Raw genomic sequence first — 19,088 nt, 5'->3', positions numbered from 1 at the left:
ATAATGGGCATGCACATAACTTACATGAGTGTTGCAAGCGTGCGCTATAGCTTGCTAATGCCTCTCAACACTATAGTAGAGGTAAATAATTTGCATTTCAAATTGAGTTTTTCAGTTGTTTTTACAATAGGATGCCAATCATGTATGTTAACAACTGTGGACCATCTGCCTTATAATTATGGTCAGATGGTTTCGGCCTTATTGGGCCTCATCAGCACAGTGCAGTTGCATGGTATGATTATGCAATAGTTAGATACTGTTTAGGAAGTTTCTGCATGATTTAGAAGCCCAAAGGGCTGGTCGTAGTATCTCGAACGCAGTGCCCTGAGGACTTCTAAATCACGTGGAAACTTCCTAAACAGTGTCTAAGCATTTTAGATCATAGCAACCATGGGTATTTAGCCAATCAGATTTGAATGTTCTTATCTCTACATGATTTTCTAAGTGAAGTATATACATGATTTTCTAAGTTGGATAGAACACTTAATTCCTTTAGCCAATCAAATTGCAGTATTTATGACAAACATGATCTAAGCATCAGAGGAGGTTGGACACGATCACGTGCACCACTTTTTTTGCTGAGCTGGCATAGAAATTGACAAGGGTTTTCCATGTAAACTTCTAGCTGGTGTTGCACGGTCATTGGAGACTGAAAGCAACATTTATGTATCTCTCTGGCTATCATTAACCAACCCGATCCCCAGCGATCCCCTCTATTCTGGCGAGTTATCAGTGCATATAGTGTTTACCAGATTCTTGTCAGCCAGTACAGTACAAGCTACATGCAGCACCGCTGAGCTATACTCTACCCTATAGTCTAGCTAATCCTGGTCCAACTAGACAACAGTTATAAGCTAGCAAAGTAACAGTAGCCATACATTCTTTTTACAGTTGCTCGGTATCCATGGTAACTTGAGCAGAGACATCACATACGTCACAAAATTGATGACGCGTGGCCAACCTCCTCTGTCTAAGTATACTTAGCACCTCAGGTGCTGATGCCTCGGTGGAGATGCCAAAGCTACGTACATATAACATAAAGCAACTAATAGCTTTTTTAAATTTACATGACGAACATACATTTTACTGCACATGCAAACTCAAAGAATGGGTAATGATCAACCAATTGACACTCCGTAAACAAACGTGCTCTTCTGAAAAGGCTGCAATGACATTCCAAGTAAGCAAAACTGTGAACATTATTTTGCAAATCCACGAATTAAGTCGAAGACAAAGGATACTTACTTGTGACTTGTTGGCTGAGCTAATATGAACCAAATGTTTGTCAGTAGTGTGTGTGTGTGTGTGTGTGTGTGCGCGCAAATGAGGATATTTAAGGTCAATTCAAATCTGCTTCCAGCGGACTTAATTATCTCCAACCCCCTCGCTAGTGGTTAGAGGTAAGAAAGAAAGAGCGGAATGCAAATAAGTTATCAGGAATCCTTTTAATTGACCCTGACTATCCTCCTGTGCACAGTGCACGGTGTGTGTGTACATGTGTGTGTGTGGGGGGGAGGGGTCATGGCTGAGTGCACTTCAACTTTTAACTTCTGCCACCAACTTGAAATCCTCCATTGTATGGCATACTATTTGTTCTAAAAGTATGCTAAGAGTAGGGGGGCTAAACTTTGTATTTGTGTGGCGACAAGCTAAAAACAGTGGCGCTAATTTTGTGGGGCTACTCAAAAGAGAGTGGGGTTAAACTTCGTGTTTGTGTGACGGCAAGCTCATGCTGATTGTGTGTTCAACAAATAAAAAGAGTGGCCTAAACGCATAGCCAGCCCCCACAACAAGATGACAAAAAAATGCAAGTATGGGTCAACAGGTTAAGCCACAAAGACTGTGCCCGCGTAAACCGATATTATCACGCCAGCATCTCCACCCGACCTTCGGATTCAACTGACGACCTTTAAATGTGAACTACGTGCCTATAATCTAAGGGGGTACTGTATATTGACTTACATGTACTCTCTCTTATCGGTGAGTCTTCTCTCGATCTTTGTCGTTCTCAATCTGGGTGACCTGGGCAGCCATTTTCTTGAGATTCTCTTGCCACCTCCATCAGCATACGACTGGTGCTACGAGCAATCTGATTCTATGGAGAAACTCACTGGTGTGCTTGAGCTGCAGAAAAGGAAATATTGCAGTCGCACTGAGCCAAAACACACGGTAAAGACCCACTAGAGTGCTAAGGTTGATATAGGCCACCATGCACAGAGAAAACACATCACCTACGTTAGCTAGTATACACTCTGTGAAATAGAATCCCATCTCTCTGGTTAGAAAACACTACAATGTAGCTAGCTAGGTAATATTACTGTGTACCAAAACACTTCCTTACGTGCAAGGTCCTCCTCACTGGTCTGTGTACACTCTATAACAGATGTAGCTGCAATCCACTGCTGGAACTGCCTAAGGAGATATTTTATATAACACACTCTCCTCTCAGAAGATCCTCCTAGAGTCGTGCACCCCTGCCACATGCCCCTACACGTAAACAGAATGGGAACTTTATTCTAACTGCTAGAAGTGGTAAACATCAAGAAGCAATAAAGTATACAAAGGGGCTGTAAATGGAAGCATCAGTCAACCAATAAACACATCCTCTCTACTCAGAGTGGGTACATTTGGTAATACTTTAGAGCACTTGGGTAAAAGCAGCAGTCACACTGAGCCAAAACAGACGGTAAAGACCCACTAGACAATAAACATTAAGCGACACACGAGTCCTACGTAGCTCTGATAAAGGGTTGATTGTACAACCTAACACAACTATTATCACTGTATACTCACCAGACTCGTAGCTGGTCACAAGTTCCTTTGCTACATGTACTTGCTTCTCTCCTATGTTACTGAGACGAGATTGGCCAGCTCACTCCATGTTGGTCGTCCAGACCAACCCTTCATCCATTGGTCAATCACTTCTGTCAAGCAGCCAGCACTGTCGTTGGGACACGAATCACAACACACTGAGACAAAAAAATACGGTAAATACCCCCTACACAATAAATTGGCTTCATCTCCAATGGGTATATAGGGTCACGTTTTCACAAGCTAATTTGTTCTCTGCAAGGACAAGAGATGCAATACATAACACTAAAAGCAAATTATCAGTACTACTGTTAGCACACACGACGACATGTATATAAAGAGGCTAGCTCTGAACCAGGTTTCTTGGTCTGGCTAGCTAACTCATACCTCCCCATGTAAGACACAGAAATGCGTGGGTAGAAGGACATGAGGGGATGGTGATATCCAATGGTTTAGAGTTAGAGGTACACAGTTGGAGGATCACAACCATTTGTAATGGACACACGTATATAACGAAACAGACACTTTAGGTACATGCGTGTACATGGATTATGACAGAGTCAGTATTAACTGTGGAGATAAAATGTACGTACATGGCTAGTATTGCATTATAAATTTACATACATGCTGGTTTAACACATTACTTTGTAACCCTTACCTTTTACAGCAATCCGCTGACAGTCACTGGAGGTGCTTGGTGATCCCAAACCCTAGGCTCCCACTGCGGAGGAGATAACGTCTTTGTACAACCTAGCAATATGTACAATCGTCCCAAAACAACGAGTTGGTCTTTGCCATACCTGGAGTGGTGTATGTGCTGTGTGTGTGTATATGACACATGTGCTTATAGGCTGCATGTCACAGTATATCTTGTGCTTTTGCACAAAGACAATAATAATGTACATGTGTACATACAAAGATTAATGATTGCAATCTAATGTTGTTTATGATAATTATTGGCAACGGTTCGAATTAAGGATTAATTGTACGTATACTAAGTACTTTACATGCATCCATTCCTTAAAGGCTACAATAACTGTCACTGCTGGGCAATACTGTAGGCCAATGCCAATACACCTCACCTTGATGATTATGGTGCAAGCAAGTAGCTAACTTTGGGACGTACACTATACATTGTCGTGTATAGTTACACATAGAGTGCTTTTGGGGTGAAACTTAAGAATTAAACGTGAGAAACGAATGACCCACATCGAAGAGGGTACCGTATAACACGTTGACTTATTCTGATCGAGTCTTGTCTCTTGATCTCTGTCGTTCTCAATGTGAGTGAATCGGGCAGCCAAATTCCTGGTTGGTAATTAGATCCAAAATGAAAATTTTCAAAATGAAAGTGTTGCTATAGAGAAACTCACTAGAGCTGCAAAAAAGAAAATATTGCTGTGAAAAAAAGCTAAATACTAACGTCGTAGGCGGTCACTGACTACCAGTTGAGTAGGGATCGCTGTGACCCTCCACGGAGCTATGAAATTGGGTGGAACCACCTACATGTAGCATGATGATGTGGACACAATAAAGTGCAGATTTCCCCAGCAAGTATTGGTGTTCAAACCACCTTGGCAAACAAGCCGCTTCCTGCATATAAGTCCCTGTGATGAAGCTTATTTCACTCATGTTTGTGCGTCTTTCTGTGATCTCTATTGTTACCTGAACTCTGTCCAATAACTCTTCCCCATTTTTGTTTTTTGCACTTGTTATACCTATTATTCTCGAATGTATGTCACAGTTCAAGAGCACATGCCCTACTCTCCCAAAAATGTTTTTTGCACTTGTTATACCATTATTCTCGAATGTATGTCACAGTTCAAGAGCAGAGGAGGTATACGACACGCGTGCCTCGATTAGTGGGTAAAGACTTTAGAATGGATAAGTAACAGTCACAATGAGCCAAAACAGCCGGTAAAGACCCACTAGACAATAAACGCTATGTGAGACGGAGGTCCTATCTCTGAAGGGTCGATCATACATTATTATAACACTATAATGGAACACAGGGGGGGCAGAGCGTATACAACACATAAAAGTCTAACGAAACACGGGGGGGGGGCACAGCGTATACAACATACAAAAAGTACGTTATTATAATAGTCTAATGGAACACAGGGGGGGGGGGGGTACAGCGTATGCAACAGCTTGTTTAACCATAGATACAGGAAGAGAGGGATTGGCAACGGATCACGTGCGCCCATAAGCCACATATAAAATTACATGAAATCAATACAGAGCTTGACAAGCCATCCGTGTTTCCCTCCCCAATGCGGTAGAACAACCTTTACGAACCTTTCCAAGCCCTTCTATTCGATGCCCCTTGCTTGTAGGCATCATTTAGAGATGACAAAAACATAATTTCGATTGTTGTGAAGTAGCTAGAGGTACATGCGACACTATGTACCTCCTGCTACTATAATATAGCTAGAGCTGCCTAACTAAGTAGTGTACTGTGTAGCATATGGCCTAAAGCACTGCATTGAACTGAAAGTCAAGCAGCAAAATTCTTATACTGACAGTAAAACAATCGTTTGTCTCTTATTTTGTGTCTGGCCATTTTTCCCAACGTTGAAAGTAGGCGGCTTCAATTAAACCGCAGGGAAACACGGATGGCTATTCGAGGCGCTTTTGTTACCAATCCCTCTCTTCCTGTATCTATGGTTTAACAAAAAGTACGTTAGTGTCTAATTGAGCACAGGGGGGAGGGCACAGCGTATACAACAGCTCGTAACATTGGCCTGTGACCCTATTATAAACGATGCGACCAAAAGTGAGTGGGAGATATACATGCTGTGCAGGTGCACCTGAAAACGGGTTTTCTATAGAGAGGTTTTATTTGCTTATTTGCTTATTTGCCTGATTGAGAGGCATGCATCTTTGTGTAGGAACATTTGCATTGGATGACTCGATCTAAAGTACACGTACATGTACATGCAAGCTTCGTACTCTGAAAACATCATAGTTGTCATCTCCACCTGAGGCTATAAGAGCTGACCGTCAGGTGACCATCTGAGCCTGCACACCTCCTGTGTGTGACCTTGGTAGCGTTCGATTGGAAGAGAGGCCTCTCGATGGTCCTAGGCAACAGATCAGAGGAATACCATGTGACTGCATGTAGACATAATTGCTGTGGCCGAGAATAATTATGCTCTCGGTGCGCATGCGCAAGCGAGGTATACGGTAGTCCGTTTGTGTGTGTGTGTGTGTTAATGCTGAAAGTGAAAGTTATAGTCTAATGGAGCGGGGGGCATATACAACAGCTGCTATTTAGATCAGAATACACATCACCACGACGACTCACATCTCTTGACTGTAACTGTTTAAATACTGCCAGTTCAGTTCCTCACATCAAAATAGCGTCATTCTCAATGAATCCAAACTGTACATCACCTGCAGAACGAATAGGCAAATGGACCAAGTGAAATGTATGTGAAAAACAAAAACCTAAGGTAAATCGGCATGTTAATAGGGCATGTTAATTATCCTAGCTTGCACTGTTCTGGACATTTACTGGACAGGTGTGCTTGAGCTGCAGAAAAGGCTGTGACAAAAAGCCCTACACTTACAGAACGAAGATTGATCATGTCGATCATCCATCATTGGTATAGCCCAGAAGGTCTAGACCTTTTCGTCCCTAATGTTTATTGTGCCGGGACTCATCAGTGGACTGCACACGCACTCAGTAATAAAATCTACCTTGCTCGCACTATATTAGAGGTTCCTAGCTAATAATACTTGCAAGTATGATCCAGTGTGACTTCTTTGATTTTGATTAGTCATGCAAAAAATCTGACCGATTAGGCACCATTAGGCACCTCGATGCTCTTCAACAGAGATTTAGAAAAGATTGTTCTTGTTTCGGTCTCTTATACTTGCAAATAGGAGTAATCTAGCTATATATCAAGCTATATTCAGAGCTAACCAGCTTACACAATAAACTGCTAAACGGCAACTACTCACTGACAAATGTATCACTTCCTGGTGGGCGTATTCTTGCCTATGCAGGAACTTTCACTCAAAAGTGGGGTGGGCGTAATTTCGGACGTGGGCGTAATCTCGGTAGAGCACGGTATACAACTGCCACTGGAGATGACATTGGGCCTCTGCTACGTCACTACAATGTGTACTTGTGTAAACTGTGGTAACCGCTAATTAAATTTATAAGGCAGCAAAACCGCTAATTAAATCCATAGCTGTGAACAGCATGCTCCCTCCACAGCCAACTGCCAAAATGCTATGCACGTGCACTGACTCTGATGCGTTGCCTTATCGGTTTTCACAGTTTACACAATTACACATTGTAGTGACGTAGCAGAGGCCCAATGCCTAATCTCATCTCCAGAGGCAGTTGCATACTCTTGGTAATACACTCTTGCCTACACCTACAAGAGCAAATACGTACATGTACATGTAGCATCATACCAATCGGCCTGATACAAAAGAAAAGCATGTACATGTACGTACGCAATGGTGTCCAATTGACGGGCTAGTGCATGTACATAGAATAATGTTACAGAGGCATTCGCAACTATCTTTGACTGCCCATAACAAAATGTATTCATCTATTTAGGCTGGCATTCTTTTAAAATAAAGCACGTACGTTTGCCCAGCTGTCCGGTAAGAGCTGATGCTGGCGATGGGTCCCAGTGGCCATCAAACTGGAGAAAGATGCCAGGCTTGCTCCCGTGTCTCTGGCCCTGTGCACACTCCTCACTGTCTACAATGAACTCAGTCTGTGAACCAGAAGAAAACACCGATAATTTCTCAGCATTTAGAGGGAGGTAGATACGTAACTACTGAAGCCTCTCAAAAAGAGAGGTGGCAGAGGTTGTTTAGACGTTACGTGTCAGCATTGCACAAAGTTTGAGTGGTCTACATAACGGACACCTTCGGGGAACAAAGTTTTGGCTACAGAGGTGGCCTTTGATAATCACTATCATTTAGTCACTTTCATATAACTACTAACCCTTTACCACTACGTACGTGCATGTATACATGTACATGTATATACGCTCAATAGGTACTTTTTACCCATTACATGTCCTGTATGCCCAATAGTAACTCAATCTCTTATTTACACCCCAATAGGTGCTAAGTCAGGTACGTACACATGTAGTAAAGCTGACCTGAACTTTCCGAAGGAGTCAACCACTTTTTTCTGTGTAAGGACAGGAGAACATTAGAATTACCAAAACAAAAAAACACGTGCAGCACTGACGTAGCACGCACATAAACAATACACGAACAGCTAAGGAAAGAGCCAGTGTTTTCTTGGCTTGCTAGCTAAAGCTCTAATACAAGTGAGGTGGAACAGTAACAGCATGCAGTTCACACTATCTGCAGTGGAGTTACCTGGCAGCAGTCTCCAGTATTGATATCCTGCCACGCCGTCATTCTCAATCTGGGCGGCCATACTCTTGCTACCTCCACCTGGTGTTACGCAACCTCATTGGTCAGATCCATGAGAAGGCGTTGTATGGAGAAAATGTTGCTGGACAGGTGTGCTTGAGCTGCAGAAAAGTGCGACAAAAAGCCATACACTTACAGTAACGGATTGGTATAGCCCAGAAGGTCGAATACAAGACCTTTTCGTCCCTAATGTTTATTGTGCCGGGACTCATCAGTGGACTGCACGCGCACTCAGTAAATGTACTTTGCTCACACTATTAGCGGTTTCTAGAACTAATAAATAATTACTTGAATCCAGTGTAATTTAATTTTGATTGGAAAGTGGTCATGGCAATAGGCAAATGGACTAAGTGTACATGTAGTTATGGTCCAACAGGCTGTGGCTGCATGCATGTGTCTAATTGGAATGTTGTGGTCTACCTAACATGAATATAGATTGCCTTATTATGCCATAAGCCATGTATAAAATTGTTTCATGTACAGGTACATGTTTTTGAATTATGGAAATACTAACTATTATTTAGTAGCATTTTTGAGAGCATGTTCAATTCCTAAACTAATAATATTGATGCAGTAGCTCTCAGAATCACCTTTCCAATGAAATCTACGAATACAGTGCCTGTGTAGATCTACTGTTGTGCTCTCTAGCAAGCTCAAGTGAACTCGAATATTGTAAGCCGTTAATGGAGACAGCAACTATAACTAACACAAGACTGCTCTCCATAGTAGCCTATGTACAGTAAAACCACTAGGTTTGGTGAATTTCAAGCTATTGAGCCGGGATCCTCGTGCTGATCCATAATTTTAGAAGAAATGCCATGCACATTCGCAAAGGTTTTTCACCAGCAAAATATTCTAATACTTAACCTGCCATCGACTCATTAATGGGTGCCGTGCACTGCGGCTATCGAAAATATAAAGTTGCCAAAATCGAGGCATGCCCTAAAGCGCAAGTTTTCTCCCGTGCTCCGGCGCGCCCCCCTCGCCCAAACGTGTATGGGTTTCTTTAACCGGGCCCTTGCCTTGTTTCGGCACTTACAAGTTTTGAGCACCCCGAAACGTTATTTGGCGGGTAGCCGAGGGTGTACGCTACAGTTGGGTACCAACCTCGTCATGTCCTGATATAGGTAGGTGTAGTCCTGCAGATCCGAGAGTACTTTGTGACTGCCGAAAACATCAAGGAGGGATCCCCTGCACACTCTGACCATTACTTGAAAAGGGGGAGGGGTTTCACGAGGGTATTGGGTGTAGCTGGGTGGGTTATCAATGGGGAAAGGGGCTGAAATTGAGGTAAGAGCTTGTAACCTACCCCCCACAGACTGTTCGTTCCGAACAGTCTGTGGGGGGTAGGTTATATAGTGATAGCTGATCCACACTCACAAAAAATATAAAATGCTATAAATGTGTAGGAGGTGTGTACCTCAAGTTGTGGAGTGCCCCCTAGTTTGATAGTGGTGGGGGCGTTAGAGGGTGTGGTGTCCATAGAGGTGTCGACCCCGCTCCCTTCTGACGAGACCCCACACAAGCACTGTCCACGCAGTAATGGACAGGTGGAGACTTGATGAGACGCTCCTCAATCTGTACAATAGGGGAGGAGGACACATTGTCAGAGAAACCAATCACACTTGTATCTGAGCACATCATTATGCCCCAGTGCGCATGCGCAAGCGAGCTATACAGTAGTGTGTCCGTGTGTGTGTGTGTAGACTGCTACAGCCGCTCAAGGATCAATGAAGTGCAAATAAGAGTTTCTATAGGCTTCTAATCATGTTTTCTTGGATTTTAATTCGTGGATTTATAAAATAAAGCTTCATTCTCGAGTTATGGCTAGTTTTGCTCACTTCGAGTGCCATTGCAGCCTTTTCAGAAGAGTTCGTAGCAAAACCTGTTCACTGAGTGTTGCTACTCTACTTAGTAGTTAGCTCTGCACTAGAACGCTAGCTATTGGTAGCTGCAAGAGTGAGAAAAGAGCTGCAAGGCTCGCTGACTTGCAGCCATTAATTTTAGACTTGAACTTTTGGCATTGATCTTTTTTAACAACACAATCACCATCGATCATTACCCACTAATAATCATGATCAATGTTTGCTTTATGTTATGTAGCTTTGGCACCTCCACCGAGGCATCAGCACCTACGGTGCTTTCATTGGAAAGGTAATTCTGAGAGCTACTGCATCAATATTATTAGTTTAGGAATTGAACATGCTCTCAAAAATGCTACTAAATAGGTGTGAGGCTCTACTTTAAATAGGGATAAATACCTTCATTAGCCTTCATTATGACTAATCACAGAGCCTGTGTGTGTGGGGGGGGGGAAGGTTGTGTACAGTATATTGTGTGTGTGTGTGAGGGGGGGGGAGGTTGTGTACAGTATCTATGAGCCTGTGTGTGTGGGGGGGGGGGGGGTTGTGTACAGTATATTAGCTATAAGCCTGTGTGTGGGGGGGAGGTTGTGTACAGTATATTAGCTATGAGCCTGTGTGTGTGGGGGGGGGGAGGTTGTGTACAGTATATTAGCTATAAGCCTGTGTGTGGGGGGGGGGGGAGGTTGTGTACAGTATATTAGCTATGAGCCTGTGTGTGGGGGGGAAGGTTGTGTATGTGTTGGGGGGGGGGGGGAAGTTGTGTACAGTATGCATACCTTGCACGTAGGGGTGGTCCCAATATCGTCTCCTGCATAATCGAGTGATCCCTGTGGCTAGCCGTCAGTCGTGTCTAAGGCGGGTGCCCTCAGCTGGGGGGGGGGGGGGATATTTAGCAACACAGTTCAATATGTACAGTACATTAGGTATAAAGCCTGTTGTGTGTGTAGGGGGGGGGGGGCTATGTACAGTACATTAGGTATAAGCCTGCCATGTACATACATGTAGGAGGTGATGAAGCAAAGTGGGTGATACCTAAAAATAGCTAACCACACATTACAGGGTTTATGCTAAGTCCTGGTAGGTCTTGAATAAACAAGATAGATCTTGAATAGAAATTGAGCAATAATTTAGAACCACAATGCCTGTGCTGGACATGATGAAGTTAAAGACCTAGGGAGTTTTCTGATTTTAGTCAAGTCATTAATGTCTTACTATTTTTATCATACATGTACATCATGCTTCATCATGTCCAGCACCCTTACTATTTTTATCATACATCATGCTTCATCATGTCCAGCACAGGTACATTGTGGTTCTAAATTATTGCTCAATTTCTATTCAAGATCTATCTTGTTTATTCAAGACCTGTCCAGCACCCTTACTATTTTTATATCATACATCAGGCAATAATTATTGAGAAAGTTCAACATTTTCCTGCTTATACAATGCTGTACATGATGAAGCAATACGAGTTATATAACTATATAAATTATGGAAGTGTATTAATTTTATAGAACAGCTATATCGATCAGAATACCGTATAGCGGGTCATTTTCGTGGGGGTAAAATATTCGTTATTTTCGTGGGCAGGCTGACCTCCACGAAATTTTAACGTAGGCGTGGGCTTATCGGAACGTAGGAATGCCGTGCAGCCACGAGGCTAAACAAAATTTTTACTCACGAAAACCACTGTTTCTCGAGTTGAACGAATTTTTTACCCCCACGAAACTTACCCGCTATACGGTACACATAACTATGACTTGACTAAAATCAGAAAACTCATGCTTCAACACAGTCATCAATGCCACTACGTACACACACTTACAATGAGATGTCTCGGCAGCTCTTTGAGCAAGACAGGGTGCTTCTCCAGTCTGCGGAACAGCTGTGGGGGAGGGGGAGAGGTCACACGAAATTCTATGAGCCAATCATACGAGGGAATGCATACAGTAACTTACTCAGCCACACATAATTATAGGATAAGTGTAACGCTAGGAGGTGGAACGGTTATGCGCATCCTATACATGTAGGCACACGTAGCTATTTAGGGCACCTCTCAGTATTTGTTTAGCCTTACGCAATGTTTTAGCGGCCTGAATACGGTACAAACATTACAAGTACGTACCTCTTCAGCTTGAGAGTCCTCTTGTGTGTTTGTCTGATCTGTAAGTACGCAGGTACACAATCACAATCACAATTTTACACCTGGCAGGGAACAAGACAGATCTAGCTGACACAATTTGTATGTACAGTAGAACCTCGATTATCCGGACACCTTGGTTCCAGAAGCAGGCCGGATAAGTGAATATGCCGGATAATCGAATAGATAAACCACGCCTTGATCCACCCACTTTATTGATAAACAGCAGTGCCACATGGTTGTCTGCGCATGCGCAGAAGATAAGCAGGCATGTCTCCATGGTAACAGCTGCAACGCGCATGCGCATTTTAGGGACACGCCCATTTTCTGAATTATTTAATCTGATAAAAAGAAAACTGCCAAGCCGGATAATCGAGGTTCCGGATAATGGAGGGCCGGATAATCGAGGTTCTACTGTATATACAACAATCATCACAACATCACAACATGCAATCATGGATAGATATAATCATCTCACTTACCTTATTTTTCATAACTTGTGACAACCTAAAAATTGTGCCTAGGGTTTTTCCTCTGTGCTGGTCATGACCACAAAGTGACAACTCAGCTTGAAAAAAACCACACACCATTTCTGTGTGCTGATGGTCAGCAAAGTGACCCTAACCACAAAGTGACCAGGTAGCTCAGCTGAAAAAACCACAAACCACCACACCAAGTATTATTTTTAGATTGTAGTTACATCATTGGTTAGTTGCATATAAAGGCTACACAGTACACAAACAGCACTATTCATCTCACCAAACTCAGCAAGTTGATCTCACAGAGCAAGATATTCCAGGTGCAAAGAGAACTCTGCGATGTCCAGCATGGAAGACTCGCCTCTCACCCCAACAAAGGACTCAGAGGTTTGTACACCCTTGCTGTATGTACTTTGTGATATATAGAGTGGAAACTGCATTTGGTGAACCGCATTTGAAAACAACAAGTATGTATTGTATACACGGCAACTACATATAATGCTCAGAAACCGGATATACCGTATAGCGTATAATTTTCGTGGGGCAAAATATTCGTGGTTTTCGTGGTTGTAGGTCTGACCACGAATATTTTACCCACGAATGAAGCGACCTTGCCTACCTTTACCTGCAGTGCAAGCTCCAACCACGAAAATATTACCCACGAAATGTCTCAATATTGCTGAACCACGAATATTTTGTCCCCCGAAAATTACCCGCTATACGGTATGCTAAGGAATTTAACCCACCTGTATACAGGAACTTGAAGACTACTCTGAACAGGACAGGCTACAAGAGTCCGACTCGCCCCCTACTCCAAAGAGGAGATGTCTACAGGTGAGAAAATTAATAGTTACATCATCAGTACAACCACGTACAGTGCATATAATTATACATATGTATCATACATAGCGGGCCCCCAATTTTTTCCATAAAATTGCCGCAAATTTCGCGTATTATATTTTGACTACGTGCTATATTGTTTTTCGCAGCTTATAATTGGTTGAAATCCGTCCCTATTTACGGTATATGCACGTACATGTATAATTATATGCTAAATTTACCAGAGCAGACCCCCCTTCAGGATTCGCAACCAGACACACCCCTCTCCACTGTGGAATACCCTCAAGATTTGGACTACATTATAACACCAATGGACATAAGATGTACTAATGCGCATGAAAAGGCGCTTTGTTTTCTTGATTTGAGCCAGTTGGACGAGTTTGTTGAACGCCTCAATGAGATTCGTCAGTGCCCTGAACCAGCTTGTAGGGGTAACCTTGTTCCCACCTCAGTCAAGAGGGGAATAGGTGGAGCTGCAACAATAACATACAATTGTGACGGATGCCGAGGACAAGAGCTCACACTGGACACGTGCAAGGTACAAGAAGATGGAAGGAACAGTGAGATCACACGAGCACTGCATGTCGCCTTCATCATCAGTGGGTGTACCTTCACAACCTACACCAAGGTCTTACGCTACTCGCTGGGAATTCAGTCCACATACGACGACCGGTTTCAAGACACTATTCGCACTATGCACCCAGTGGTCAAAAAAATGGTGGATGAGATGTGCACAGAAGCCAAAGAGGCCATGAAACAAATGAAACCAGAAGAGCTAGGATCGTGGAAGAGAGCCGTCACTGTTGCAGATGGAGCATGGATGACAAGAGGTCATCATTCGAAGAACTTTACTTTCAGCATTAGAAATTATTTCACAGGTGAATTGCTCTTTCGAACTTTACTTTCAGTATTAGAAATTATTTCACAGGTGAATTGCTGTTTCGAATACATCTGTCTCAAAAGGGCGGAGACAATCTGTACAAGGGGACGTCCAAGGGAGCGGAGGGCTATGCAGCCAGGAAACTCTTCCAGCAAGCCAAAGAAGAGGGGATGAAATTGGAAATAAACCGGCAGGTAATGGTTATACTTAATGGCATTATATCTATGATTATAAGCAAGCTAGAATGATGCAATTCCTGCCTTAATTTACAAAATAATTACACCAACCCCTAATTGGCAGGATGATGACTCCTCCACCTCAAAGGCCATAAGAGGTATCTACGAGGACGTAGAAATAATGATGTGTCGTGGACACGAGGGAAGGTCTCATCTCAATCAGTTGAAAAAGCTGATGCAAATGAAAGCGTTCACCTCTACAATGTTTAAAAGTCATCAAAATCACATTGCGGACATACAGAACAAGCCCTGCTCCTGTTCTGGAAAAAAGCACAAGAAAGGCTGCGGATGTTTCACTGACCAGTTCATCAAAAACTCCAGAAATTTGTTCTCAAAAATTCTGTCGAACAGCGAGTCCAAAGAGGAATTTGAAAAAAAAACCCGTAGTCTCTACCATCATGCAATTGATGAACACGTGTGGGATGGCGGATCTTGCGATTTTCACGCCCTAAAAGTGTGCAGCTGTGGAGAGTGCCCCGACAAAACAAACTTTGTGTGCGAGGGACAAGAGTACCACACACGGGATAAGCTGACATGTCCTTTCCATATGATGGCCTACAGGACGGAGATTGAGCACAGGGCTCGAAAGTCATCATCGCTGATCCACCCAGAACTAAAAGCAGGGCACACAAACTCGATGGAATCATCACACAACATCCTAATTCGATTTAGGCAGAAGCACATCTCCTTGGAAAAGAGTCACTACGAGCTCTCCACAGAGCTGGGCCTCCTTCAAGCCAACCTTACCTCAATGAGAAAAAACAAAGGACCTCATTACCACTGGATTCCTGTGCTGTACCAAAGGTTGGGGCTGCCCCTCTATACAGGAATTGAGGATGCTCTGGAGAAGTACGGAAAATCCAGAGACAAGCAATTGAGAGAAATCAAAGAGGATAAGCACAAGAAGAGAAGGATACGATATAAGGTTAAGAGAAAGATGGACAGGGAAGAAAGAATAAAGTGGTCAAAGAAACTCGGTGATGCATACGGTTGTGAATGGAGGAGAAAGAGAACAGAGAAGGATCAAGCTGCCACGAAACTCTGCAAGTGTGGCTCCAGCGAACACAGAAACAAATCTCACAGAGACTGCCCACTGAACAAGCGACACGCAAGCAGGTCAGAGTTGTAATGAGATTTTAAAACAACATACAGACACGCAAAAAACATTGTGTCCAGTTAATATGATTGAAGCACACCATGCATGCATCTATACAATTTACTGATCTGATGTCCGGGTTTCTTATTTACATGCAGGGATGCCAGAAGTCATCCTAAATCAGAGAAACAAGGACCTTCTTCAGCTGAATCAGATGAGTGAGTAATACGTACACATGAATGCATGTATACTAACAGAAGCAATGTGTAATGTACAGCAGCCGCCACAATGGGATTTTGTGGTGTGATTGTGATAACATGTTCGCTATAAATATTTTTACAACACAGAAACAATGGGACAGACGCTAGTGTGAACAGGGACAGCAGTGACAGCAGTGAAAGCGACTTCGAGGATCAAATTTTGCACGCAGAACGAGGCGAATGTATCTGCCCAAATCCCAAAGCACACAAGAGAAACTGCCCAGCGGGCAATAGGAACCGTGGGAAAAGGCTCTTCCAGACTTTCAAACCTGGAGACAAGGTAGCCATCCACGTTACGAGGTTGTCTGGGAAACACCTTGTCTGTCGCATTGCTCAAGTGACCAACAAGCGATACACACTCCATTCCAAGCGAGGGACCCTATTGAAGCGATTTGGAGGAAGTGAGCTACACAAATTGGGGGAAGACGAAGGCTACGAGATTCCCCTCGACAACTGGCGCCAGAGCGAGGTCGTGTCAACCAGAGCACTGCAGGAAGAAGACATGGTGAGCTGCTCGTGTGCAATCGACACTCCAGACTATCTGTACGTGGAGGACGATGATTCAGAAGAGGACCCAGACACACAACAGGGTGATAACACTATTCAAACATCCATATACTGTCTGTCATCAACTGACATCAACAAGATTGATAGACCCACAGGATGGCTGAATGATATCGTCATCACTGCAAGCCAACACCTTTTGTACCAGCATTTCCCGCACATTGAAGGCCTACAGCCACCTACACTCCAAGCGATTAGAGGATTCAATGTGAACAAAGGAGAATTTGTTCAAATTTTAAACGTGAGCAATATGCACTGGTGTGTTGTGTCTACTGTTGGCTGTAGCCCGGGGCAAGTAAACGTCTACGACACCATGTACCGCAGCGTTCAGAAGTCAACGATTCCAATTATAGCAAGCCTGATGTTATGCACCTTACCCAACCTCACAATCAACATGATGGACGTCGGTCGACAGACAAACGGCTCTGACTGTGGTGTGCTAGCTATCGCCATTGCCTATGACTTGTGTGCTGGGAACGATCCGCTGACCGTGGTGTACGAGCACACATCCACAAGACAACACCTGAAGGAGAGCCTCAAGAAGTGCTGCTTCGATCGCTTCCCAATAAGGAATTCGAGGACCTCAACAGGTGTGATCCACGCTGAGCATGTCTCCCTGTACTGCACATGCAGAATGCCCGAGGAAAGCATCGAAGACGATCCTATGGCAGAATGTGATGTTTGCAAGGGGTGGTATCATCGATCGTGCTTGAGCATTCCCAACGAAGTGTTTCAAGTTGATGGCGTCGAATGGAAGTGCGAGGCATGCACAGAACAATCATAACTCTAATAATAGACTGCATGTATATAATTAATAGAATTGCAATATGGGATTAATAGCACAAGTAACCATACTATTGATTTCTAATCGTGAATGATGAAGTTCTCTGCAGTTTTTATTAACATTTTCGGCCACGGGAGTTATTCGAAAACAATACGTTGTCGTTGACAGCGTGCAATTTTGTCCTCCCCCGGGACACCCCTGAATTAAACGCTTCCCCCTCCTAGCTAAGAATCCTGTATGAAACCCTGTTAAATGAAAGCACCGCAAGTGCTGATGCCTCGGTGGAGATACCAGAGCTATACATAACATAAAGCTCTACTAATACTAAATAGCTTTTATACATACTCCTAGTATTTACCATAAAAAGTTCTATTATACTGCATGTAACAGCGGCAATTGACTATGCGGCTAAGCAACCAGATGATATTTTCCAAAAGGGGGTGAAATGGCGGAAAGAGTGTAGCAACGTTATGACTAAATGTAAAAACTGATAAGAAGCTGTACGTAAATGCAGCACTATACAAATCTAGACATAGGCTTGAAACCCGTCCTCCCTTCTTTTGGGTGGACGGGCAACGGTTAGGGTTAGAGGCGTATATAGGAGCAGTATGGAAGCAATATCACCCCATCATGCATTTTGTGGTTTGCAGGACAACTCTCACACGGCAACTTGCCAGTATTGGTGCTGCGTGAATGCTAGATAGGGCTGCAACCCGTCTCCCTTTTTGGAGGCGGACCACGCCCATCTACCCCCTACCTTGGGCAGCAGCCATTCCATTGAGGTTCTTCTCAATAAAGAGATGAGGTCCATCCCAATCACAATCCTCAGACCACCGCCTTTGGGTATCACAAATGAATGAGTAGCCAGCCCAGCAGACAATGGTGGAGACACTGCTCTGCCCTCAGGGGTTGTCTTGTGTTGGAGAGAAGACACAATAATATACATATAACCTCCAATACGTGTATTTTTACCCTCCAATGCACGTGTACTTCCTCACCTGTGATACTCTGTAGAGTGCTGTCTTTGTCTATTTAGCACTGCCCTAAGGTATAGTATAGTAGCTAGCTACCTGGACCCTAGGCCGTACTTATTTGTATAAAAAATTATTTGTATTTCTATATAAAGCACAGAGCCCAGCCCCTTTTTTCTGAGCTGACCTCTGACCCGTTTTATCTCGCTGACCTCTGAACTCCAGTACTACGTCATCCGGATGCCCAGCCCATCTGACCTCTGACCCAGACATGTCGTCATCCGGATTCTCATTTGCAAGCCCAACCCTTTTCCAAACTGACCTCTGACCCCCATTAAGCCACTTTCATACCTAGCACCCTTTACCCACTCACCAGACCACGCCCAGCTACTTTCGGCCTTCATATCTAGAGAACCAAGCAAGGCACTGAAAATCCAAGACCACCACTAGAGAGCACTAATCAAGGTCTATCATCAGGTATATTAAAACATTGGCCGTAAATCGGATCGCTGGCTATACCTTAAAGTTGTAGCTATTATTCTTGTAGCCTCGAGATCAGGCCGATTAAAATACACCTGTTCGAGGCTAGGGGATGCACATGTGCATCAAGTGTGGCACGTGATGTGGTATCAGAGCTCCTCCCAGCTAGCTAATCAGAGTCTAGGACCAGGAAGCTCTGACCAGGAAGGAGGACTGGTGTTGGGATCCGGGATTGGCTGCTGCACGTACATATACCCGGTACATTGC

General features: G+C 43.6%; 1 protein-coding gene and 1 long non-coding RNA gene across 16 annotated transcripts; one reads left to right on the top strand and one right to left on the bottom strand.

The window, feature by feature from the left end:
* Nucleotides 1-195: 195 nt before the first annotated feature.
* LOC135331572 (uncharacterized) lies at nt 196-18,862 on the bottom strand. Of its 13 annotated transcripts, none has more exons than XR_010393029.1 (13): nt 18,369-18,862; nt 18,128-18,283; nt 12,217-13,538; nt 11,917-11,976; nt 10,868-10,960; nt 10,488-10,521; nt 9,647-9,804; nt 8,170-9,477; nt 7,944-7,975; nt 7,418-7,550; nt 3,470-6,207; nt 2,342-2,969; nt 196-2,124 (listed from the first exon to the last, which is right to left on the bottom strand). It is a non-coding gene; the product is annotated as an uncharacterized LOC135331572 (long non-coding RNA). The 13 variants fall into 13 exon arrangements; XR_010393027.1 differs by lacking the exon at nt 10,488-10,521 and having other exon boundaries at nt 2,342-2,487; nt 2,794-2,969; XR_010393033.1 differs by lacking the exon at nt 10,488-10,521 and having other exon boundaries at nt 3,470-3,628; nt 3,894-6,207.
* On the top strand, nt 12,970-17,491 carry LOC135331569 (uncharacterized). 3 transcript variants are annotated; one of them, XM_064526781.1, is made up of 7 exons: nt 12,970-13,097; nt 13,467-13,544; nt 13,792-14,428; nt 14,479-14,624; nt 14,731-15,782; nt 15,921-15,980; nt 16,110-17,491. In XM_064526781.1, exons 1-7 carry the CDS (start codon nt 13,050-13,052, stop codon nt 17,368-17,370), a joined length of 3,282 nt encoding a protein of 1,093 aa, XP_064382851.1. In that variant the 5' UTR covers nt 12,970-13,049; the 3' UTR covers nt 17,371-17,491. The 3 variants fall into 3 exon arrangements, with proteins under 3 accessions (XP_064382851.1, XP_064382850.1, XP_064382854.1); XM_064526780.1 differs by having other exon boundaries at nt 13,780-14,428; XM_064526784.1 differs by having other exon boundaries at nt 13,035-13,097; nt 13,775-14,428.
* Nucleotides 18,863-19,088: the final 226 nt, after the last annotated feature.

This window comes from Halichondria panicea, chromosome 2, assembly GCF_963675165.1.
Source record: "Halichondria panicea chromosome 2, odHalPani1.1, whole genome shotgun sequence".
NCBI lineage: Eukaryota > Metazoa > Porifera > Demospongiae > Suberitida > Halichondriidae > Halichondria > Halichondria panicea.
Note: the sequence above shows the minus strand (reverse complement) of the source record. Positions and strands in the feature narration are given on the sequence as shown.

Coding starts and splice junctions, on each gene's coding strand:
- LOC135331569 (XM_064526780.1), top strand. CDS start 13,050: ATGTCCAGCATGGAAGACTCGCCTCTCACCCCAACAAAGGACTCAGAG. Junction 13,098..13,466: donor CCCCAACAAAGGACTCAGAG/GTTTGTACACCC, acceptor ACCTGTATACAG/GAACTTGAAGACTACTCTGA. Junction 14,429..14,478: donor CATTAGAAATTATTTCACAG/GTGAATTGCTCT, acceptor ATTATTTCACAG/GTGAATTGCTGTTTCGAATA.